Here is a 25,407-nt window from a genome sequence, read left to right on the forward strand (position 1 = left end):
TGTCACCTTTAGCACATAGCAATCGTCACCTTTAGCACATAGCAATCGTCACCTTTAGCACATAGCAAATGTCACCTTTAGCACATAGCAAATGTCACCTTTAGCACATAGCAATCGTCACCTTTAGCACATAGCAATCGTCACCTTTAGCACATAGCAATCGTCACCTTTAGCACATTGCAATCGTCACCTTTAGCACATTGCAATCGTCACCTTTAGCACATTGCAATCGTCACCTTTAGCACATTGCAATCGTCACCTTTAGCACATTGCAATCGTCACCTTTAGCACATTGCAATCGTCACCTTTAGCACATTGCAATCGTCACCTTTAGCACATTGCAATCGTCACCTTTAGCACATTGCAATCGTCACCTTTAGCACATTGCAAATGTCACCTTTAGCACATTGCAAATGTCACCTTTAGCACATTGCAAATGTCACCTTTAGCACCTAACCACATCAGACCTCAGCACCTAGCCTCTTAGCACCTAGCCTCTTAGCACCTAGCCTCTTAGCACAATTACAGAGTATGACATCACAAAAAACAGAGTATGACATCACAAATGCAAAACATCTCACAAAGGAAATCACATCACCCCACGTGCTCTTAAAATAACTTGGCCAAAGCATTTGTCTATTTGATCTGCAGCAAATCCAAATTATACCTAAGGATGGTGACAAATCTTAATATCATACTTAATAGGACATATTAAAGACTTTGGAGTAAATTAATTTATTTATTTGCTAATTGCCATTTTAATTATGGTTTTGTATAAATACTAGGTATAAACAGAAATTATACTACACAAAATGGGCAGACTTTACTTGTTTGAAAAGGAGTGGGAAGTAAGACTTATTTCATTCATTTAAAGGGAAGAAGTAAGACTTATTTATCGGAAAGAATGGATTTGCTGGAATCTCAAATTTCCAAAATGAATGAATGAAGTCATTTCAATTATGATTTGGGATAAATACTAGGTGTGAACACAAAAACTACTGCACAAAATGGCCAGTTTACTTGTTTGAAAAGGACTGTGAAGAAGAGAGACTTATTTCATTTATTTAATGGGAAGAAGTCAGACTTATTTAGTTTGTTTAATCTATTTTTGTTCCCAGGCAAAATTGGATTTGCTGCAATTGCAAATTTCAACAAAGCACAGTGCCAAATCTTGACTTGAGACCTGATAGGACGTATTAAACGCCTAGTTAAATTGATAGAAGTTGGTCGTATGAGCGAGTGGAGTAACATGAAATCTATTCTCAATTACAAATAGCACACACAACTTTGGATATTTTGAATGAATGAGTGAGTGAATGAATCTTATTTGTTCATTTAAATTATGACTGTATAAATACTAGGTATAAACAGAAAATCTCCTGCACAAAATGGCCAGTTTACTTGTTTGAAAAGGTGTGGGAACAAGTCATCTATCCAATTTAAGACAAATGTAGTTTGTAACCTCTAACAATGTGTTACTTTAGCTATTGTTGTCTGTGACTTTCCCATGAATAAAAAGGAAGGAAGGACTCACCGGAGACGTCTTCGCCAACGTGCAACCGTTGTACTTTGTATTTTTATCCTTCTTACAGTGGAAAACATACAGCCAAAGAACACCGTGGAACCTAAAGGAATGAAAGAAAACTATCATTTGGCCACAACCAATATTCGCAGATACAACACAATGTGACGTGCGGGGTTAGGGAGGGGCCCTCGTTTTAAACTACTTTTTTTGAAAAGGAGTGGGAACAAGCAAGACTTATTTAATTTATTTAATGGGAACAAGTAAGACTTATTTAGTTTATTTAATCTATTTTTGTTCCCAGGCAAAATTGGATTTGCTGCAATTGCAAATTTCAACAAAGTACGGTGCCAAAATCTTGACTTGGGACCTGATAGGGCGTATTAAACTCATTTAATAGGAAGAAGACTTATTTAGCTTATTTAATCTATTTTTGTTCCCTGGCAAAATTGGATGCATGGTGCCAAATCATTACTTGAGACCTGATAGGATGTATTAAACGCTTAGTTAAATCGACAGAAGTTGGTAAGAAGAGCGAGGGGAGTAACGGTGGTTGAATGGATGAATGAATGTTGAAAGTAATTTAAATTATGACTTTGTATAAATACTAGGTATTAACAGAACATCTACTGCGCAAAATGGGCAGTTTACTTGTTTGAGAAGGAGTGGCAAGAAGTAAGACTTATTTAATCTGTTTGTTCCCAGGCAAAATTGGATGTGCTGCAATTCCAGATTTCACCACATGATGGTGCCAAATTTTGACTTGAGCCATGATAGGAAATATTAAACACAGTTGAATTGATAGAAGTTGGTAATAAGACCGAGTGGAATAACATGAATGTTCTGAATTAGACATAGTTTGAATATGCTTTTGAATATTTTTTAGGTAAACAGTTTTGCTTCACTCAGAGCATCATTTGAGCAGTCTGATAATCTACCAAATCTTTGAATTGAAGAATTTGTGATTTAAGAAATAGCTTGTTATTATTTTCAAGGTAATCAGATTTGTTTATAATTCTAATGGCCTTCTTTTCAAAACTTTTGTTTGTTCCCAGGCAAAATTGGATGTGCTGCAATTCCAAATTTCACCACATGATGGTGCCAGATTTTGACTTCAGCCCTGATAGGACATATTAAATAAACACTTAGTTGAATTGATAGAAGTTGGTAATAAGACCGAGTGGAATAACATGAATGTTTGGAATTAGACAGTTTGAATATGCTTTTGAATATCTCAAAGGGGGATGAGTCTGCCTACAGGGACGAAGTGGTCCAGCTATCGGAGTGGTGTGGAGAGAACAATCTGCTCCTAAACACGGCTAAAACCCAAGAACTGGTCATTGATTTTAGGAGGAAAAATAAAATGGACATTCCACCACTTATCATCGACGGGGTCTGTGTGAAGAGGGTGTCCTCCTTCCGCTACCTGGGAGTCCACATCGAGGAGGACTTCACCTGGGGCGTGAACACCTCTGAGCTGCTTAAAAAGGCCCAGCAGAGACTCTACTTTTTAAGGGTGCTGAGGAGGCACAGCATTACACAGACTGCTGGTGTCCTTCTATCGCTGCTCCATAGAAAGCACTTTAACGTACTGTATACGTGTTTGGTACTCCAGCTGCACTGCTGCTCAGAGGAAAAAGCTCCAAGAGGTCATCAACACAGCACAGAAGATCATTGGCTGCCCTCTCCCTCTTTACGGTGTTGTGCTTGATTTGGTCCCCCCGTGAGATTTTGTTCCCCCTGCCGCGGGAGCGCGCACGCCTTATTTGGAAAGCGAAAAACCGATGTCGTACGGCGTCAGCACTACGTTGTTTTCAATAAAAACATGAAGACCTCACGTTTGCGTCAGTCAATTTTAATTTTCATAAAGGATTATTCTCATTTGATGTCTTTAAATTCATCCGCGTTGTGCCATTGAAGCGGGGTGCATTCAAAGACCAGTCGTACAGTCGGAACACTCATTCCCTTCACCAAAAAGCAACAATATAATTAAGTGATCTCTTTGCATAAACCTCGATGCAAAGAAACTCCTCTTTTTGGGTACAGGCTACAAGGAGTATATATTACAAATACTTAATTGTGATCATCATTCATCCATCCATCCATTTTATTCCTCAGGTATTTTCAAAGCAAATTAATATTGTTGCATTTATTAATTTGCTTTAAAATGACGCAATATAATTAAAAGCTGACACTGTAGCAATGTCAAACGTGTTCATTTAAGAAAAAGCCACACACGTTTTGTGATCAAATCTTTCATAACGAGAATGATTTGAGTGAATTGATTTGAATGAATAATTGAGAAGAGATTTCAGTTCTGAAGGCTCCTTTTGTCCCAAGCAAAGTGACAGATGGTGGGGAGGGGGGATAAAAATGGTAAGGAACTCTATAAAAATGTCAAGCCGTGAGGATATGTCCCCCCCCCCCCCTTTATTTTGAGAACGGTGAGTGCTGGACTGCAGCTGTTTTTTTTTTCTCTGTCTTCCTGGGGGTCTGTTCAGGTTGTGTGAAATTTTTGAACAGGTTCCCTCATTCCTAGGCCAAATTACAGGGCTGGAACAAATCCTCACAGCTGCCCCGTGAGGATATGTTCCCCCCCCCTTATTTTGAGAACGGTGAGTGACTGAGTGAAAAAACGCTGGAGTCCAGCACTCACCGTTCTCAAAATAAGGGGGGGGAGACATATCCTCACCGGGCAGCTGTGAGGATGTGTCCCCCCCCTGTAATTTGGCCTAGGAATGAGGGAACCTGTTCAAATTTTTCACACAACCTGAACAGACCCCCAGGAAGACAGAAAAAAAACATCTGGAGTCCAGCACTCACCGTTCTCAAAATAAAGGGGGGGGGGGGGGGGAAACATATCCTCACGGCTTGACATTTTTATAGAATTCCTGTTACAATTTTTATCCCCCCTCCCCACCATCTGTCACTTTGCTTGGGACAAAAGGAGCCTTCAGAACTGAAATCTCTTCTCAATTATTCATTCAAATCAATTCACTCAAATCATTCTCGTTATGAAAGATTTGATCACAAAACGTGTGTGGCTTTTTCTTAAATGAACACGTTTGACATTGCTATAGTGTCAGCTTTTAATTATATTGCGCTGTCATTTTAAAGCAAATTAATAAATGCAACAATATTAATTTGCTTTGAAAATACCTGAGGAATAAAATGGATGGATGGATGATGATCACAATTAAGTATTTGTAATATATACTCCTTGTAGCCTGTACCCAAAAAGAGGAGTTTCTTTGCATCGAGGTTTATGCAAAGAGATCACTTAATTATATTGTTGCTTTTTGGTGAAGTGAATGAGTGTTCCGTCTGTACGACTGGTCTTTGAATGCACCCCGCTTCAATGGCACAACGCGGATGAATTTAAAGACATCAAATGAGAATAATCCTTTATGAAAATTAAAATTGACTGACGCAAACGTGAGTTCTTCATGTTTTTATTGAAAACGTAGTGCTGACGCCGTACGACATCGGTTTTTCGCTTTCCAAATAAGGCGTGCGCGCTCCCGCAGCAGGGGGAACAAAATTTCACGGGGGAACCAAATCACGCACAACAACGGTACACAGTAAAAATAAATGTGGCTCTTATTCTCTGACTGGTTGGCCACCCCTGAGCTAGGGTTAGCTACTCAGCTACACATTGCTATTACACAGTGAACGCTAGCTACATCGACAACTTTAGTCAAACTACACAAACGTAAATCTCTAAACGCAATGAGTTGTATTTACCTTGTACGTTCTAGACGGTCCAGTTGCAAGCAGAAAATAAAGATATTTCTGTTGATAATCGTCGTGTTTGTATCCGCTGTCTCGCTCACGGCAATCCGCGCCCACAGATTTGAATCTTGGCGGGATTTCCGCCAATTGACGTCACTGCCGCGGCACATGACTGCGACGCAATACCCGCTTATCTGAAACGGTAAAGTTAAAAGTAGAGTTAAATAAAGTTTTTTTTTTTTTTTAATCAACGCAATAATTTACAAATGTTGACCAGAAAGAATCGTCGAAATTCGGAGTCTGTGGCTGGAAGCAGACGCCGAGTTCGACGTCCCCCCCAAACGCCACACTCACTCGCTTTTCAGGGCTACAAAAGTACTTCTTTTTAAAAACAATGAGTTGTATTTACCGTGTACGCTCTAGACGGTCCAGTTGCAAGCAGAAAATAAAGATATTTCTGTTGATAATCGTCGTGTTTGTATCCGCTGTCTCGCTCACGGCAATCCGCGCCCACAGATTTGAATCTTGGCGGGATTTCCGCCTATTGACGTCATTGGCGCGGCACATGACTGCGACGTAATACCCGCTTATCTGAAACGGTAAAGTTAAAAGTAGAGTTAAATAAAGTTTTCTTTTTTAATCAACGCAATAATTTACAAACGTTGACCAGAAAGAATCGTCGAAATTCGGAGTCTGTGGCTGGAAGCAGACGCCGAGTTCGACGTCCCCCCCCCAAACGCCACACTCACTCGCTTTTCAGGGCTACAAAAGTACTTTTTAAAAACAATGAGTTGTATTTACCGTGTACGCTCTAGACGGTCCAGTTGCAAGCAGAAAATAAAAATATTTCTCATGTTAGTCGTCGTGTTACTATCCGCTGTCTCTCGTTCGCCGCCATCGCCAGTTTCCTTCCTGTTGCGAGCCACGCCCACGGATTTGAATTTTGGCGGCAGTTCCGCCCAATGACGTCATATCCGCGTCACGTGACCACGACGTAGCAGACGTCATTCAAGATTCAAGAGTTTTTTATTCGCCATGTTTGAGCGTGCCAAACAAGGAATTTGACTTCGGTAAATCACACCCTCTCTTCAACATTTAGGTGACTAACAACACTCAGGACATGTGAAAAATGGCAAATATTCTCAAACATCCCCTGATCTTAAACTCCCAAAAGGGCAAGGAAAAACTCAAAACTCCAGCTAGGGGAAATGAGAAACCTTGAGAAGAGACCACAGATGGGAAGCCTGGGGGAAGAAGCTGTCTCTGTGTCTGCTGGTTTTGGCGTACCGAGCTCTATAACGCCGTCCGGAGGGGAGTAGTTCAAACGGACTGCAACCTGGGTGAGAAGGGTCTGTAGAGATGTTCCTTGCACATTTCCTGGTCCTGGACAGGTACAAGTCTTGGATAGATGGGAGGTTGATTCCAATGATCTTTTCTGCAGTCCTGATTGTTCGTTGCAGTCTGTGCTTGTCTTGTTTGGAGGCCGATCCAACCAGTCATATAGCAACCGCTGTTTTGTTTAGTAGACTTACAGTTGTTATGCATTGACATAATGGCGCACACTCAAAATAGATTTAAATCAAATAAGTCTTCCTCCCACTGCCTTTTAAACAAGTTAACTGCCCACGGATTTGAATTTCGGCGGAAGTTCCACCTATTGACGTCATGTCCGCGTCACATGACTGCGACGTAGCAACGTGATATAGCAACCGCTCTTTTGTTTAGTAGACTTACAGATTTTGTGCGTTGATACAATGGCGCACTGGTTAGTATCGCCACTTCTCTAACATGATGCGAGTTTGACTCCGGTCTTGGCACTTTTTCTTTTCTCCCTTGTCTGTATGTATATACCATTATATTATTTTTATTGTCATATAAAGGATATTGTATCCCAGGGTTTATTTAGACCAGAAAAGTATTTGTCCTAGTTTGGTCCGGACCAAAAGCGCTGTTTATTCAGTAAACTTAGTTTTACGCCCCGACGTAGTGGCGCACTAGATAATACGGCCGCCTCATGTGCATCGTGTAGCGAGTTCGACACTGAGCTCAGCATTTTTTTCCTTCATGTATATACCTTATTTTAATTATCTTATTAAGGATATTGTGTACTCGAGATTGAGGGCGCAGAGTTGCTGTTTCAACGCGCCTTTGATGACATCACAGTTGCTCAGCGGTTTCTGAAGCTCAGCTGTGATTGGCGGTTAACTGAGTAACCGTGATGTCATTTTTCCCGCAAGTACCAGAACCGTGTTTGAAAATACAATAAAGTCCTTACCTTTCAAAGGCACATTTGAATGCATTGGCAGATTTGTCTCATTGAAAATTTTTGCAAGAAAACGACACTGAATTAGGAGCATGCACATATCAAAATAGACCCGAGAAACTGGGACTTCATCCATCCCATTGCTGAATACAGGACACCGCACCGCACTGCCACACCCAAACAAATATTCACATACCTCTTTGTTTGACTCAACCTAAATAGAGACATCATGGAAAATCGACTTTTTTTGCTTTTAAAATCATTTTCTCTAATATGCGTTTGTGGAATACGAGTTAAGCAGCAAAATTCTCCCATTTGTATCCAACTTCGGGGTTAGCCATTTTGCCAATTGCTGTTGACTGGAAATGACGTCACGGTTGACAGATCTCTTGTCACAACCAATGACCAGTTTTCTGAAACTGAATTGTGACATCATTTTCACTCAACAGTAAGTGGCAGAATGGCCGCCACAAAACAGGTGGAGTTTGCCTACTTAATTTATATTCCACGAGCGAAACATTGCTTGGGAAAATGTGTTTCAACAAGTTGAGCTACACACAACATATCGTTAATATTTGGGGGTTGACTTTGCCTTTAAGAATGCTTTTTGTTAGACAGCAATATAATGCGCTTGACTGCAAAAAGGAGTGGCCCCAATACTTTTCTTGAAAATGACAAAAGAGTGTCAACAGACCAAGCTTTGTCTTAGTGAATGATTTTCAGTAGAAATTAGAAGGAAAAAAAAAGTCAATATTATATTTCAATGTAATTACAGTCAGAAACGCATTTTGTCTGACACAGAAAACAGGAACCTCGAGTGAACACGTTTGCTCACTGTATATTACTGGGGGTGAGATGGGAGCAAAGTTTCAGACAAAAAGTGTTGGAATGTGGCTGGCTCGGCCCATTGTGATGCACAATGGCTTCTTCAAGGTGAAAACGTTGCCATCTCCATGGAAATGCGCTGCCATAGCTCCTTAGTCTGTTTGCCTCTCTTCAGGTTCTGAAGCACATCGTTTAACTGCATGACACCCACGGGTGTGAGACAGAAAGCGGCTCTGGCGCTGCGGATGATGTTGACAAAGTCATCGTAGTCGGCGGGTGTCAAGTGAATGAGCCTGTGATGGATATACTGCAAAGAAAAAAGGAGAAAGGCTGATTGCCAAACAATTCAGCAAAAAAGCACAGAAAAACTCGTCAACTCCATTCCTTGTTCCAAGCGCTGTGCTGGGAGCTTTTACTATAATACTAATCAATTGGAGCAGATATTTACTAGTAAATAAATATTCAATAACAGTCATCAGATTTAGTAGTCGCACAAGTGCAAGTGTATGGAAACATTGACTTGCAGTGTCAAGTTTTAGGAGAAAAACATTGTATGTCCTGAACGAACAATTTTAACTCAGGGAAACCGCCGTCTATTCCTGTTTTTCTTCAAAAAGGGTCTTTGACCTGTTTGCCCTGTGTCACAAAGCCCCAGAAAACCTAGATCCTCCGATCACTGCAACACGCAAGGCCCCTCCGCAGTGGTTAAGGGGACGGCTCCTTCATCTACTGACTCTGAAAATGCTAAGTATCACCTCTTTGGCAACCTTGGAATTTTGGTACCATACCTGCAGGTAGGAATGTTGGCAGCGCTGCACAAGCTGGTGGAAGGCAGGAGTTCTGAGGTGGGTGTGAAAGTGAGCAGGATTCAGCCTCTGAAGTGCCTCCATTATGATCTCCTGTAGAACAAATGGACTCAGGACACCTTTAGCCGCTCCCACGCAGAATTGGTACACATAGTTGACTCCTGACAAAACACAATACGACACAAGTTGCTCAAGACAGTTTGATCAACATCTGAGGGAGGCTGACGGCGGTGATGGCCAGGCAATGCAGTGTTTTTAATTCATCCATATAGCATACAATGCCATGCAATAAAATAGCACTTTATTTATAAAGCACGGTCAATTAAAAAAACAAAAAAAACAAATTGTACAGTAGTATTAATATGCAGCGAAAAATAGAGCAACAACAAGGTCAGTCTTTTGTTGGGTCAAAGACTAATTAGCTCTGCCAGCTGGTATAAAGGACCCTCGCAGCCCTGGCAACATTGAGCAGGGGCTGTTTCATTTGAAGAGAGTGCAAGTCATCATTTTTGTAAGGCATGATAAACTACATGTGTGATGTGTGTGCCAGCTTTCAAAGTTAAAGTCCCAATGATCGTCACACACACACATCTGGGTGTGGTGAAATTTGTCCTCTGCATTTAACCCATCCCCGTGTGATTTTGAGCCATCCCCCGGGGGAGAGGAGAGCAGTGAGCAGCAGCGGTGCCGCGCTCGGGAATCATTTGGTGATCTAACCCCCCAATTCCAACCCTTAATGCAGAGTGCCAAGCAGGGAGGCAATGGGTCCCATTTTTATAGTCTTTGGTATGACTCGGCCGGGGTTTGAACCCACAACCTTCCAGCCTCAGGGCGGACACTCTACCACTAGGCCACTGAGCTGGTCGTTCATATGTTTCATATGTTTTTACGAGTGTTAAGACCTTGAAAATATGCATTTTTTTTTTTTTTTTTTAAAGAAACTGCATTGCCACAGCAACAGTGTTGGACAAAATAAAAAGTTTAGCTAGCGTTTTTCTTTTTATATTTTGAAGACAGCTAATATACTGCACACAAAATTAGCACACTGTCATTATATATCTATGTATTTTACCCAAACAAATGCTTATAACAAATAGGCTCACCGAGTCTTGAAGCAAGTGCCAAAAGCCATTTGACGTCATCTGTGTAGGGTGGGCTTCGGGAAAAGTTGTTTGGGTGATCATTATGAGCTCTCCTTCCCAGCATCTCCAACGCTAGCATACCTGAGAAAAGGAGGTGGAATTTTATTGTTATTAGGTTGTGTAGCTAGGGTTAGGGGGGGGGATTCAGTTTTCTAGTAGCATTCATACCGCAGAGCGTGTGTGCGACATGAGCGCAATCAATAGGCTCAGCGAAAAGGCTAGCAGTCACAACAGCGCCAACTAAGGAAACCATCAAGTGCAACAAGTAAACAAAGGCAAAGCTCCTAAGGCAGTGCGCTGTAACAAAAGAAAGACGCCTGCTGGTGAGAGGCCTAAATGATATAATAGACTAGAGATCCGCCACAGTTAGTATTTTTGAAACATTTACAGAATGTTTGAAGAAGAGAAAACAATTCTCACCAACTCTATAGGCAGAATGGAGATAGTGCATGCCCTGCTGACTGATTGGCTGAAGGTGTTCATCCTCTGCAGGGTAGGAAGTGCTCGCCAGTAGACTCGGCTGGGAGGAAAGCGAGGAACCCTGGATAGCCTGAAAGGTGGAGCCGGTATGGAGATTGCCAACTAAAAAAAGATGACAGATGTGGTCAGTTCTTGGTCTCAAATGTACACAAAAAAAGCAAACCCAGCCAGTCCTGACCTGCTACAGTCGAGTTCATTGGCAGACTGCTCTCTGAATGATAGGGATAGGCAATCTGAGTCATGGGCGGCACGGGGATTGCAGGGAAGCTCACAGCACTTGCTGCCATGGAAGGCGAGGGAGCAGTAGCCACAGAAAAAGGGTACTGGGCACCAAAAAAGGCTGGGTGGATACCCTGTCGGTGAGACAAAAACACAGCAGTGAGAAAGGAAGAAAGAAACTTGCCCTCAGCTGTGTTAGGAATGTCGCAATTAGTAATTGGTGGGGGGAGCAGGTTGGGGTAAAACAAATTAAGGGAACAAGGCAGGGACAGACTATCGTGTCATGAATTAGACCAACAACATGTTACAGAAAGAACCTCCTCACCTGGGAGAAAATAGTTAAGGCAACAAGGCAGGGACAGACTATAATGTCATGAATTAGATCAACATATTACAGCAAGAGCCTCCTCACCTGTGGGTATGTACCTCCAGACAGAGGAAAGACAGCCGGTCTTGGTGTGTGCTGAAGAGGATGACCCAAGTATTGGGGGGAACAAAGGGGGGGACAAACTGTGGGCAGATGGGTCTGTATGGTGGCGTAGGGGTGAAGGCCATGTGTATGAGCATGGACCATAACCTGCCCTGACATGCCGTGGGACTGATATATGTTGGAACCCACAGAGATAACTGGTACAATAGCTGCCGCCGCCGTAACTGCTACTCCGGCCGACTCCGCATTGGTCGTTCCCACCCCGCAGCTGGTCTCTGGGGTCCTTCTGCTTACACATCCCTTGGCCCCACATCGCCCCAAAGTCTCTCTTTGTTGACTTAAGCCTCCTCCTATGATCGAATGCTCATACAGCCAGTACCACTGATGCGCCACCTCAAACAATACCTCAGGATAAACACCTCCACCTTTAGCTGCTTCTTCGACAGCTACACAGGCTTTTTCTAGCATCGCGTTGTCCTGGAATGAAGGTGGGGGAGAAGGAGAGAGGAGAGCGGAAAAAAAAAAATAAAAAATATGGTTAACTGCATCCATTTGTAACTTTATATTATTTTAGTCTGCCTTCATAGCCTCATTTTGGATTTGACAATCAAACTGACAACAGTTAGAAGAAATATTAGAGCACCTGTTCTTTGCACTGCACCAAGGCTCTCTGGATCTCATTCGGGTTCAGAGCGTGTGCATGAGGCAGGCAGCTGAGAGCCAGTTCGGCAGCTGCACGGACCATATTGAGGTCCCTCGCCCGTGAGGCCCGATCGGCCAATGACGCCACTTCTGGCGGTGTGAGGTGACCATCCCAACACTCCATCAAAATGTTGAGGGCAGCACTACCAATCTCCATAGCTTGTCCTGAAAGGGTATGGTAAATGGCAAATGAGAAAAATAAAAAAAATAAAAAAAAGCATACACCTTGACAGTGAGTTAGAGCAGCAATTGAAATCCCCAAATTGTGTATTGGCACTGTCAACACTTTCAGTACATAAGGTTCACTCAACACGTCCGTCCACAATGTACCAAAACACACCAGTAATCCAGGACACATGTGATGAGTAGGTTCTGGACAGCCAGTTGGGAGAGACAAAGTTGTGGAGGCCGAGGGCATATAGGCCAATCTCAAAGGCGCACAGATGAAGGTTTCTGTGAGGTCCCTGATGCACTCCGCTAACAGACGGCTGGGTGAAAATGGAAGTAGATGAGTTTCCTCCAGCTTTGATGAGCACAGTCTTTGCTAACTCAAAGTAAAAGTGAGCCGCGGCCTCTGACGGCTGGTTGGGGACATGAGGCGCGTGGCATTCCGGACGACGTCCTTTGTATCTAAATGCAGAGAGGAAAATACATCTAGAATCATCGAACAATACCGTCGCAGGTAGGGTGTGACATCCCTGGTGAAAGGTTTGATTGTTGAAGTATTTGTGGCAGGCAGGCAGGCAGGCAGGCAGGCAGGCAGGCAGACAAGAAGCGCTTACCTGCTGGTGTCCGTGCTCTTGGCCCTGGCACCGCACCCTGCACGATTTGATCCGCTAGAGGAGGAGGATCCCAAAGAATCTGAAGACGAGCTACTGATGCTGTCGCTATCTTGGCCCCGACCCCACGACGTCGCCGTCCATCCGCCTCGTAATGGCCGTCGGCTCAGAGTGGGAGAACTGTCTGAGGTCGTCTCCGGAGCGCTGCTGTCAATACTTGCCATACCTGTGCGGGCAGATTACATGAAAAGTCAATCTATTCTTTGTTATCGTCATCATTAAACACAATTCAAAACATCAAGGTAGTATTTGCTTAGGGTTTGAGTGTGAACCGTGCTGCTACGATAGAAATATACATACAACATGTAAGGTGAATCAAAATGAAACCAATTGCCTGTGGTACCAGTGTGTTTCTTCTTCTGTCGGGCAGGAGATCCCCAGCAACGTTGGCTGTATCCACAGCGTTCCCCAAGTGCCACTCTGCTCGACACGGTGTTGTCAAGCTTGAATGTGCTTGACTCGCTTTGATAGTCACTTTGATTGCCTCCCGGGACTAGACGGAAGGAAGCAAAGCCGTACGATACAATACAAATCAATACACATACTCTGAAGCAGCAATAAGAAGAAGGTGGAATGGTTTGATCGAATCAAGAACTGACATGAGTTGAATCGTTTAAAGGTGGAATGGTTGGAATTGCAGTCAAGAACTGTAGAAATTAGAGGGGGAAAAACTGAATGAGTCCAAATACTTGTGGGAGAATGTAGAGTTCTTGGAATAAGTAGACATATCGGTTAAAATACATACAAATTAGAAAAGAACAAGTCAATTCTTCAATATTTGGGGGAAAACGGCGAATCTTTTATATGTGGCAATTTGGGGAATGGTGATTTGAATGAGCCTACGGTTGTGACTTTCTATTGGCAATGATGTCAATGAGGAGGACATTTTGCAAGGACCACATCTCACAATGCTTACCAAGATTAGGAGCGCTGCGTCCTGCAGTGCTGTTCTGCACCGATTTCTGCTCATCCGCCGGCTCTTGGCGAGCCAATGCGGCGGCGGCAGCAGCAGCAGCAGCAGACGTGGAGTTGAAAGATGTGCTTCCACACGAAGTCGAAGGGCCGTGTTTGGATGGGCTGCGTTGGCTGGATGCTGCGGGCTTGTTGGAGTAGAAGGAACTCAGGGTCTGAGGTTTGTGTGTCTGACCCTCTCTGTCTAATAATTTATCAAGGATCTGAAGACGGACAGATGACAGAAGAGAGGATAGTGTTGAGTAAGCAAGGGAATGAAAAACGCAAGCATGTACAAACAACCAAAGTGACATTTCCTTTGGCCTTCACTCAAATGCTGGGCGGAGAAAATAGCTGGTGTCGTAGATCATTCTAAGAAGAATCAGGTTCATCAAACATGACTGAGAAAAGTGGAGCGAAAGCAGCTACTCTACTGGATTTGGTTGTGTTCTTGGAACCTCTCCAAGAGGTGACCTTTTCAGCTCAAGTATAATTTCTCTCGTGGTTCCAGTGCGCACAGCAACCTGTGAAAGAAGTTTCTTTGCCCTTAAATGAATCCAAAGGACAACCGTGCCCTTAACATGGAACAGCAAAATGTTGTCTTTCTGGAAGCTTCCGCTATTGCGAACGAGGCGCTGACGTTGAATTTTCATCTGTACACAATGTATCGTCGTCTATATATATATATGAAAGCGTCTCTCTTGAACAACATGTTTGTCAGCACAGAATGTTCTTACCTTCTTGAGCTTGGTCTGGTCATCTTTATATGTGATCATGAGGGCCAGAGCCAGATCTCCCTTAACCCTTCTTGTTCCTTCACAAAGCAGAGGATGTTCTGCTTCACTTACTGTGGTCTTCATGCCTGCATACACAATTAAAGATGATTGGGTCTGGAGAAGACAAAAAACGTGCGAGGGACAAGGCGAGACAGACGCAAGTGGTGCTATTGGGATTGAGCCTATGACTCCCAATTTAATGACCCGCTGGATAAAGTGGCTCGGGAGAGGGAAGTCTGCCTTTCTCTGCTAAAGCCGTTGAACCCACCCGCATAAGCGGACGGAAATCCACAGAATGAATCGCTATCGTACATTGTACAGACAAACGCCTTCATTCTAATGATGACACTACATATTACCGTTTCAAGTGCAAAATGAAGAAGAAACAGCAATCTGCGAGCGGAGCATATGTACTTACCTAGTGCTGAAACAGCTGCATCAAAGCCAAGCTCTTCATCGCCCGGCTTTTCACTGCTTACCTTGCGACTGGAGGAGCTGCAGCCAGTTGGAGAGACAACTGGACAAAGACAAAAACGGGTTGTTTGGAATTTCTACCCCAGTAAGGCTATTTGACATCATAACAGACAAGGAAGATTATTTGTCAAGAATTCAACAGATGATGATGATAATAACAAAAACAAATAATGCAACACGTAAACAGATGACGATAAAAGTGGCAAGTGCGAGACAAAGACTGAGCCACATTCGGTTCTTACCCGGGGCAGAGAGGACATCAAAAATAAAGCTGGCCAACATGAGAGGAGGGACTGGTCTGTAACCACAGTAGTTTCCATCTCGGAGTTGCACAGCCCTCTCTCTGATGAGCGACATTTCCGGAAGACCCATAGGAAGTTTCTTCAACAAAGCCACAATATCTGACTCTTGGTAAGCCAGCTTCACCTGGTTAATTCACAAAGAGTAAGTCCGTCTTCTACGTGAAATACATTCGTTCGTATTTATGGCGTTAGATAGGGGCCAAAAGTTTAAAACTTCCAACTCAAAAAAGGCATGTGTTGAGTTTGAATTTTGAAAGAAAAATAAAGCGGTGCTGATGGTGTATGTCAGGGTTTTCCAGATTATCTTGATCGTATGATTATGTTGGAATGTAACCTGTAATAAATAACCTAGCTAGATTAGTTTTATGCTTATGTTGGAATGTAACCTGTAATAAATGACCTCGCTTGTCCCATCCTACACAACGTCGTAAAACACCCCCTGCTATGCTTTGACTAGAGGTCACGGGGTTTCTCTCCATCCAGTCCACTCTCACCCCCACCCTGTTTCTCTTAATAAAAATGCTCTTGCAAGAGGCCAGAGTCAGACCTCATTCGATCCTCGCTGTACGCACAGCGACAAATGGCTCTCCATTTGCAAATGCTTAAAAAGGGCATACTGTCTCCGTGTGGTTCTTGCAAAAACAAGTTAGAGTGAGCACCACTCTAACAGTGTATTTCAAGCCAAAATCATTTTCTGAAATGTTTTAATAGCTGATTTACCTCTAAAGCTTTTGTCGAAGCTGGCGGTCTCTGGAGTTCCAAGGAGAACATCCCGGTGTTGAAGACCAGGTTATGGAGCTCCGGTCGATCACTGAGTACAGTGATGAGGAAGGCTGCTTTTGAAAAGGTGTTGGTGGCTACCTGAGTCTGACGGCCTGTCGAGACTTTATTCTTCTTACCCTAAAGAAATACAAAGGCAAAGATGAGGACTTTATACAACCCTAGAAATAAACGTACTACATTTGAAATGTATTTGATTTTGAAATCTTTTTTGTTTGATACAATGAAATCTCGACAGTCTAAATGACAAGTCGTAGCCGCTACGACCGCTTAACGACTTACTAAGTAAGCTCACTTGCCTTAGTCTGTGGCTGCTCCACTTTTAGGTCCGGAGGGTTGGCCAGGAGCTCCTTTGCTAAATCCACGGCCAGTCGACACGCTTCGTTATTATATCCGTGAGCATGTAGAGACTCGGCACAGGCAAACAGCACCTATCCGAACAACAGCATTTTGGCTCACACTATTCAAAGAATACCATAACCAGTCATACCTTAATCATTTGTTTATGACCACATTGAAACTCAAATCACTTGTGTCTCCAATCAACTTTATGAATGGAAATGCCATCAAAGTGTTCCAGCAACACAAAGAAAAGAAAAGGGTCTAGAAAGGGATCTCACATCCCTGGATGTTGGAGACCTGGTACTTTGGATACTGACAGATTGGAATTGGAACATAGATTGTTGCAATTATTTTTATCATTATTAGCGGCAGCAATTGCAGCAGGACGAGCAGTAGCGGTAATTCGTCACATCGGGACTGATATGGTAATTTGTTGGCTCAGAAGACGCCGCTCCAACGTGGCAGAGCCAAACGACGGATTGTTCGCAACCAAAGTGCTGTGACTGGACTTTTGTGCTTTTCACGGCGTGCCCATCATGAACACCATGTTGCGAAATAAGTCCTCATTTATAATCATGTCAACGGATTGGCGGCTAGATGTTATGGAGACTCCGGTGTGAAAGCATACTATAACAAGCGTGAATTTAAAAGGGCTGGGTGACTGATAGTTACTGTTAGCATGCTATAGCAAGCATGAAGTGTTCAACCTTGATGTCAGAAAATCAAGTCATTGCCTCACAAAATAATAGTTGAACTTACCTCCATTCGTTCCTCCTGCTCTAATGGCTTGATCCCTGCAAAGATGTCTGGCCCGTCTTCGTGGCTGTCAACCAGCTGTCTGTATGCTCCCTCTTCTGAAGCAGGGCTCAGGTAGTAAAGCTGGTAGTCATCTTCACACACAACTAGTCCACCACCATTTGACGCTTCCGCTTCTTTTGGAGCAATTCCACACACAGCGGCTTCTCTATTCTCTGCTTCTGTTCCAGCACGCATTTTCTCCTCAAGCCCACCAAGAGGCTCGGCGGAAGATCCATCGCACGAATTGGCTAGCGGCTGGTCACCGTGAACTGGCTTGACATCTCTGGTCTCTTCCGAGTCCTCCTGTTGCGTCCGGTACTCGAATTGCTCGGAAACATCAAATACAGCCACGTCTGTCTCTTTGAACGCTACGGTGGCATGACTGCTGCTATGTTTACAATCCAAAATCTTGCCATTCTTGCACGACGACTCTTGGGGCAGCGGAGCGTTGGAGGGAAACCCCATCGATGCTGGAGGAATATATTCAAACGTGTTGCTTGCCTCGGCCCCCAAAGTCAGACTGCAGCCATCATCAAGGCTGAGTTCGGCAAGGTCTGGCTCCAGAGAGCTATCCTCGCTGCTGGTTCTCTGTTTAGCATTGATATTTTGACATCCCCCTAAAATGCCCCCCTTCCCAAAGCCCTTCATCAGTTTCAACTTCCCCCCGGAGGCACTACCTGTTCCTTTGTAAAAGCACTTTCCTTCTCCATCTTCTAGAGACAGTGAGAGAGCCCCTCCTCCCAGACGAACCAACATAGTTCCCCCTCCATTGACTGCAATGGTCTTTTTTTTGGTTAGCACCATCTCCTTTGGCCTCACTACAACCTCTTCTTGAAACGACGACCGAGCGCTTCCTCTCGAATGACAATCTGCTCCTCTTAGTTCCGAAGCTTCCCTGATAGCTGATGCCGCCGCAGAGGCTCTCGCTGCTCTCTGTTGCTGCATTCCGCGAGGCCAGGACAAGTTGGCTGTCTTCTTTTCAGCGTGACAGGACGTGATACCTTCCAGAGGGTAGGCCATTTGCCAGTTAAAATAACATGACTCCACAGCAGGTTTAAAGCCCTGGAAGAGCTTGTCCAGGGACTTGCGATGTTGCCCACGCTTCACTATCTCGATAACTTTAAGGTGCCGGTGCTTCAGTTGACTTGCCAGTTCCAGACGCCTAGGAGAGAAGACACAAGAAGTATTCTCGTCAAAAAAAAGATCACTCGTTACATCACTGGTGTTACCTACTGATAGGTTTATAGGTTCATGAGTAGTACAGCTAAGCCTAGAGTTTACACGGACTTTGGGGTCAACAGAAGCTCAAACTATTCTTATATTATTCTTCGGACTCGAATACATTATGTTCGGTATATTCGTAAGGCTTAGTAAGTTCGTAGCGCTCCAGTCCAATAACAATTGCTGTAATCATAGACGGACGGCCATTTTGAGTTGCATGTGTCGATTTTGTTCGGGATTTTTTTGAAGGGGAGGATAAAGTTGACTGAACAAAAACAAAATGTATATACACATATGTGCTTATGCAAATCATCGGACCTGCAGGGGCTGATAGTGGGGTCTAGCACTGCTAGTTTCCACAGAACCACGATTTCATCACACATGCTGGCACAGGCATGAGCCGCTACATCCGATTGACCGTTGGTTCGTCCAGTGTGTCCACTGGCACTGCTGTGTGATGCAGATGTCCGAACACTGTACCACCAACTGATGATCTGGAAACAAACACCGCAGACATATATTCAGAAATAATAACAATCAAATAATCACCACCACAATCAAAATAATTCCTACAACAGCAATAGCAAACTCGCAGCCATCGCTTCCCGGCCCCTTCAAATATTTCTTCCAAAATAAATGTCTTCGCTCCTCTGGCCCTAATCATAATTTTTCTATTTCAAAGATTACGGACCTCGCACAGCTCCTGGTGCAAGCCCCAATAATTCCTAGAAAAACAAACAAACAATCAGGGGCACCTGTTCAGGCTCTCGCAAGCATGGACGATGTACCTGTTCGTAAGTCAGGCAATGCTCAGTGAGTATCTCGAGGAGCGGTGCAGCGTTGCTGTCTCGTCTCTTGAACATTTCTCTGACGATAGATAGAAGGTTCCAAATGCCTTCTGGCTCTCGGCCTCTTAAAGGTCTTAGCAGACAGGCCCATTCGGCAGCAGCCGGTGGCTCAGTGGAAGACAGATACATGGAATTGACGTCACTGTGAACACAAACGCACGCACAAGCGATTAACAGCAGAGTCCGACTTAACGGCCGCCGATGTTGAATTGGCGTGTCGAGGTCTTAAAGATGCACATGGACACATTGGGGACGAACGACTACGCGTGCCCGACATCCCTCAGACTCCTTTGGATTTATGTCTTCTGACCATAAAGGTGGGAAGAAAATGCTTTATGTCAAACTTAGCTCACGTTGGGAGTGTAGTTGCTATAATACAGTACGTTATACTGCATATGGCGTTGTAAAAGACAGTTTCATCGGCAGCAGCGCTGCACGCGGCTATCGGCGGTGTCGCCATTTGCAAGTAACGAGGCATTGTTTTCTTAGCATGGATTGCACTTTCTACAAAGAATGGCAAGAATAAGATGTATATATATTCAACTTTATCCAGAATGTGCGCTACAGAATCATTCAAAGAATTAACCCGCGTCAGTAAAGGTTCACCAACAATCGAAAACCTTGATAGTGTGTTTCGATTTGAAATAAACAACCTGAAGACAACAGGTGAAGGTCCGCAGAATTTATGCAGTGTCTTTTTGATGTTGTCACTCAGAGTGGATTCATCCAAATACCAGGTACTCTGATCAGAAACCGATGGTCCAGCTGTGGGGTCTTCAAGCGCACACGCACACACCACATTTTTGGTTTATTGTCATTATTTAATTGCTGTTCATTCAAGATCAACTTGTGGTATTCTCATATATGGGATGTTTTGGGCTAATTTACCTGGAGCTCCACACAAGGTGTTGATTGCAGTAGACTGAGAGGATAAGAGTTCATCAAGCAGTCGTTGGGCTGTGGGTAGAATCTGGAGAGACAAAGCCACCCGACGCACAAAGTACAATGAACGGTCTTGGCATGTCCTAACCCAGGGGTGGGCAAATAGGTCTCCCTGCTGCAACACACCTGATTCAAATGATCAGGATTGTTATCCAGCTTCTGCTGACCTTGCTAATTATCTGACCATTTGAATCAGGTGTGTTGCAACAGGATGACATAGAAAACATGCAGGACACCGGCTGGCCCTCGACGACCGCAATTGCCCACCCCTGCCCTAACGCTGGCACGGACCACACTGCGCCGTCAAAGTGACAAGTCATATTGGATTCGTTCCAAATTCATAGTAGCGTAAAGAGAGAGTGAGGGGGAAAAAAAAAACATTACACATCGAACATTACATTACAAAAAGACCGGAAGTATACTCTGGACCTCCGGTTCTGGGTCATCAGCGACTCTATATGTCATTCCTTGTCTTTTCGCATCATTCGATATGCCTTGACAACTTTTCAGTCAGCCTCTCAGCCTTCACCTGCAGCTACTGCAGCAATTGCATGCTCTCCTTTTAGTTGCTTTCCAATGATATGATTTGTTTTATTGGAAAGAAAACATACCTGTTGAGGTAGCTCACTAATAAGATACTGGGCAAATTTCTGCAGCTGATCCCTCTGAAGCCTGGACAAAGACTCTGACACCGGGGCCCTCAGACAGACAGCTGAAGCCTGTCGAGAAAGCCAGAGTTATGCCATCCCTCTGACAAGCGCCGGTCGAGAGGCAAGCGGCACTTTGGACTATGGACTAACTGGAAACGCTTCATGGAGGACTGGTGACAAAGGAATGAATTACTATTTAAAAGTGCTGTTGGAAAAGGAGAGGCTTGACTTTAACCAGGTGCCTAAGATGAAAAAAGATGGCTTTAACAACAGCACCAATTTGCCCCTCCAATATTTTACTCTTCACTTTAAGACCCATATTCGACAATGTTAGCTTTAGATAAGGCGACAGACAGGGTCAACGGGATGGGATGTACGACGGTCAATTAAGATTATAAAAATACCTTCTAATATGACGATGATCATTTGCTCGAAATATTTCATGTCAGCCATGCTTTTTTTTTTTTTTAACTTACATTGTGAATCCTGAACAGACAGAGAGCCACCACATGGGCACACCATTTTGCCCCAGCACCACACGTACAACTGCAGGAAGTGATGCGACAGCGATCAAACATTACTGCCACGTTGTAGGTGCCTCTAGACTGTCCCGACTGACTGGGCACCACACTTGCACTGAGATGGAAACCTGACAGAAATGGGGGGGGGGGGGAACAGACATCAGCACTGTGAACTGCTGAAACTTCATGTTTTCAAAAATCTTAGCATAAAACAGAGCAACCAAACAGAGTTACATTAACAAAAATGAAACACACACACACGGCACACCTTCATGCATGTCAATCAAGTCCAGCAATATACACACCAATTTGCAGAGGGTCTTTCACGGCTCTGATCCGGTGCAACTGCTCACCACGCTGAAATTCATCAGGACTTCCGTTTGCCAGGCACGAATACAACCTGCAATCAGAGGAAGTACACATCAAAAGGGTTGGAATTGGGGGGGGTTAGATCGCCAAATGATTCCCGAACGCGGCACCGCTGCTGCTCACTGCTCCCCTCTCCCCCAGGAGATGGATCAAAATCACATGGGGATGGGTTAAATGCAGAGGACAAATTTCACCACACCCAGATGTGTGTGTGACGATCATTGGGACTTTAACTTAACTTTAACTTAAACTTAAAAAAGGAAATTGAAAAGCAGCGCCTAGTTCAGGGGTGGGCAATTCCGGTCCTCAAGGGCCTGCATGTTTTATAGGTCTCCCTGCTGCAACACACCTGATCCAAATGATCAGGATTGTTATCCAGCTACTGCAGACGTTGCTAATTATCCGACCATTTGAATCAGGTGTGTTGCAACAGGGTGACATAGAAAACATGCAGGACACCGGCTGGCCCTCAAGGACCGGAATTGCCCACACCTGGCCTAGTTGGTAATGAAGTAGTGCAAACACCGTGAGCAAAAGTCTTGAAACATTTTGAGAGCCATCGTTTCAACACGTACAGAATCATTTCAAACAACTCTAGAAATGATGAATAGGCCCCGAGCAGTGACAGCTGTGAGATCCCAATTGTTTTTGTAGCAATTATTCTTATTAGGGCCCAAGCATGAACCCAGCGCCAAAATGATGCTGTTTTGGACCTGGCCGAAAATTCATGAGACTTTGCATACACACCAGGCCTGGCAAAATAATGATGGTCAGAGCCCAACTCTGCAGCGACTCGTCCGGCTTCCAGCTGGCTTAATGCCAGCCTGTGAATGATAGAAAAATAAACAATTACAACAACAAAATATTTTGCTGTGTGCGGTTGGCATCCTTGAATGTCTGCAATGCGATGCTGCTGCGGGTGTTTTATCGTTCTTTTGTGGCGAGCGCCCTGCCCTCTTCATCAACGAGAGAGATGCTTCCCGCCTGGACAAACTGCTGAGGAAGAGGGGTTCTGTTGTGGGCGCGAAGCTGCCTGGTCTGACGGCGGCAGAACAACGGGTGTCGGCCAGGGTGCTGCTGTCCATAAAGGACGACCCGGACCGCCCACTGTATGGCACCGTCTCCGAGAGGAGGAGTAGCTTCAGTGACATCTCCACGGAAAAGGGGAGGAGATCATTTCTCCCCCATGCCGTGAGACTTTTGAACTCGACACGGGGCACAGGGGTGCGTGCGTTCACGCTCAAATTGATCTGGGTTCCTCACGTTTAACATGAAGTCTGTTTCATTCTAAATTGAAAGGAAAGGTTTTTGTTGTTTTAGTAGTTAAAACAGTGGCAGGTAGTCAGAGTGCCACTGCACCTAGCTGTTGACTAAATCATGTTTGCAAGTGTATATAAGGCTTCGGTGAAATAGGATATTTCATTCGTTGGACTATCTTTCTGTTTCGACTGACTTACAGACAGACGATTGACAGACAGGTGAAATTTGTTGACAGAAGCGCAGCTAAAATAACTACGGTGCACTGACGATTACAGTTTGGTTTGACTTGAAATGATGTTGAACTAACGATGGTCAACGGATACCCTGGCCGCTGACAAATGACGGCGGCGCGGCAAAGGTTACTGATGGAGTCGACTACTATGGGAAAAAAAAAAAAATTAGGGATCTCACAGTGTTTGCTGCTCCATTCAAATAATGAATCATTCCATTTGTTGTTGGGACCTCGCAGCATTTGCTGCTCGGGGCCATAATTACATTTCTAAAGTACCATTTTTAAGTGTATGTCATGAGCCCACCTGATGTCGTCCTCATTTTCAGGGAAGCTCCAGTACGCAATTCGAAGCTGAAGTTGTTCTGGCACAGGGGGGTAAACCTTCTCTACCACCTCAAATGGGATGTGAAAGGCTACTTGTTTGGCAGACAACTCCACCAATGGAATTACCTGACCATCTAAAAGAAAGAAAAAATGATCAAATACAAGACACAGGAGGGAAAAATGACATTAGGCACGATAAACACATTAGTATCGTCTTCACGCTATGTATCGCCATATTGTCCAGCTCGAGAGGGGACTGGACATCACATAAGCCTGAGAAAAAAACCAAACGTTTCATACAGTGCAGTCAGGCTTACCATTTAGGACAGCAGCAAGAATGACACAAGTTGAACTTGAAAATTCAATGGATAGGAAAAAAAAGCGCTTCCCCAACCTGTAGCCCTCGCAGTCGGAGATGTGGCTCCAGCAGATTGCTTCTTCCATCCCCTCCAGTTCTGGCAGAGGCTCTCAGCCTCAGAAATGAAAGAGCACAAAGAGTCCTCCTCAAATCGGTCAGAGTCTTCAAATGAGAACCTCTCCCCCTCTTCCCACTCGGCAAACATCAGTTCCATTCCGGCGACGATAAAGATTCATCCGCCGGCCGGCGGATCCGTCACTTGAGTTCTTCTTCACTTCTTGTCGTCCATTGACTAAAATATCCAATGTTTGGACTGGTTTTTGTGTTTCATTGTTTGTTTTGTTGGGACGGGGACGAATGTGACGCGTTTCTAAGCATGTGTTTATATAAATCGGAGGACCTGTCCGGTTACAGTCTCGAAGAATTTACCATTGCGGGTTGGTCAGTTTACGCCGAATATTAAAATAGACAACTGGTATTTACCTCAATGCAAAGACAACTTTGGTACTACACAGACATCATTCACACATTTAGACCATTCCGTTGAAATCTCCGGTTTTGCTTTCGACAGGCTATCCCTTTATGTTGTTTCGTTCCCACCTAAAATGATGCTTTCCGTTTCCGTTTGACGTCCCTTTGGCGTTTTAAGTGTTCCCGTGTCGAAAAACAAGGTGTCTAGCTTGTGCCGCAAATGTTTTGTTTTAGATTTTTTATCAAATTTTGAGTCACCACCAGACTAATGTTTCTATTCTTCTTTTTTCTTCTTCTTCGTCTCTTTTCTTCTTCTTCGTCTTCTCTTTTCTTCTTCGTCGTCTTCTTCTTCTTCGTTTTCTTTTTTGGAAGCTTTATTCATATACTCAATACAATACCAAAAACACAACGCAACAGAAACAAAGAATACAACTGCAAGGGGGTATCCACCTGTCATAAGGTCAGATAATCGGTGATAGATACATTCAAACCTTTCCGTTTTGATACGATGAAGGGATTTCAGATAGGTCGACCAGAAAGATTGTCAGAATGGGCGGGGACTTGAGAAGTCTGTGAATAAAAAAAACTTTGCAAGACAGAGAATCAGGTTATAAACCAGCTTGTTGTGGTAAAGAAACGTTCCAAATGTCACGATGAGGTCCCTTGAAATAGGTAGAACGTCAAAATATCCCTGAGTCCAGTCATGCACTCTCGTTTCATTTTCGTTTCATAAGTTTATTGAGCGATCCAAGCTGACAAACAAAACATCAATATATGAAAACAAGTTTTTTTTTTTTTTTTGTGTGCTCTCCTCCAAAAGCCTCGAGT

The 25,407-nt window shown here is 44.0% G+C and overlaps 1 protein-coding gene and 1 long non-coding RNA gene across 3 annotated transcripts; both read right to left on the reverse strand.

Annotated features, from left to right (window-relative positions):
• Positions 1 to 1,589: 1,589 nt before the first annotated feature.
• Positions 1,590 to 6,162, reverse strand: LOC119134582. The gene is made up of 3 exons (XR_005100371.1): positions 6,056 to 6,162; positions 5,664 to 5,845; positions 1,590 to 1,625 (listed from the first exon to the last, which is right to left on the reverse strand). It is a non-coding gene; the product is annotated as an uncharacterized LOC119134582 (long non-coding RNA).
• Positions 6,163 to 8,204: 2,042 nt separating this feature from the next.
• zswim8 (zinc finger, SWIM-type containing 8) lies at positions 8,205 to 25,404 on the reverse strand. Of its 2 annotated transcripts, none has more exons than XM_037270841.1 (26): positions 24,145 to 25,404; positions 23,731 to 23,884; positions 21,871 to 21,965; positions 21,521 to 21,693; positions 21,006 to 21,113; positions 20,341 to 20,422; positions 20,106 to 20,226; positions 19,393 to 19,594; positions 18,923 to 19,098; positions 17,345 to 18,545; positions 16,543 to 16,674; positions 16,184 to 16,363; positions 15,404 to 15,587; positions 15,106 to 15,204; positions 14,649 to 14,773; positions 13,877 to 14,135; positions 13,304 to 13,453; positions 12,904 to 13,126; positions 12,462 to 12,751; positions 12,063 to 12,286; positions 11,402 to 11,896; positions 10,949 to 11,123; positions 10,711 to 10,872; positions 10,252 to 10,371; positions 9,131 to 9,309; positions 8,205 to 8,649 (listed from the first exon to the last, which is right to left on the reverse strand). In XM_037270841.1, the coding sequence occupies exons 1-26, from the start codon at positions 24,320 to 24,322 to the stop codon at positions 8,446 to 8,448; spliced, it is 5,691 nt and encodes a 1,896-aa protein (XP_037126736.1). In that variant the 5' UTR covers positions 24,323 to 25,404; the 3' UTR covers positions 8,205 to 8,445. The 2 variants fall into 2 exon arrangements, with proteins under 2 accessions (XP_037126736.1, XP_037126735.1); XM_037270840.1 differs by having other exon boundaries at positions 13,292 to 13,453.
• Between the last annotated feature and the right edge of the window lie 3 nt (positions 25,405 to 25,407).

Source organism: Syngnathus acus, chromosome 15 (assembly GCF_901709675.1).
Source record: "Syngnathus acus chromosome 15, fSynAcu1.2, whole genome shotgun sequence".
Lineage (NCBI taxonomy): Eukaryota > Metazoa > Chordata > Actinopteri > Syngnathiformes > Syngnathidae > Syngnathus > Syngnathus acus.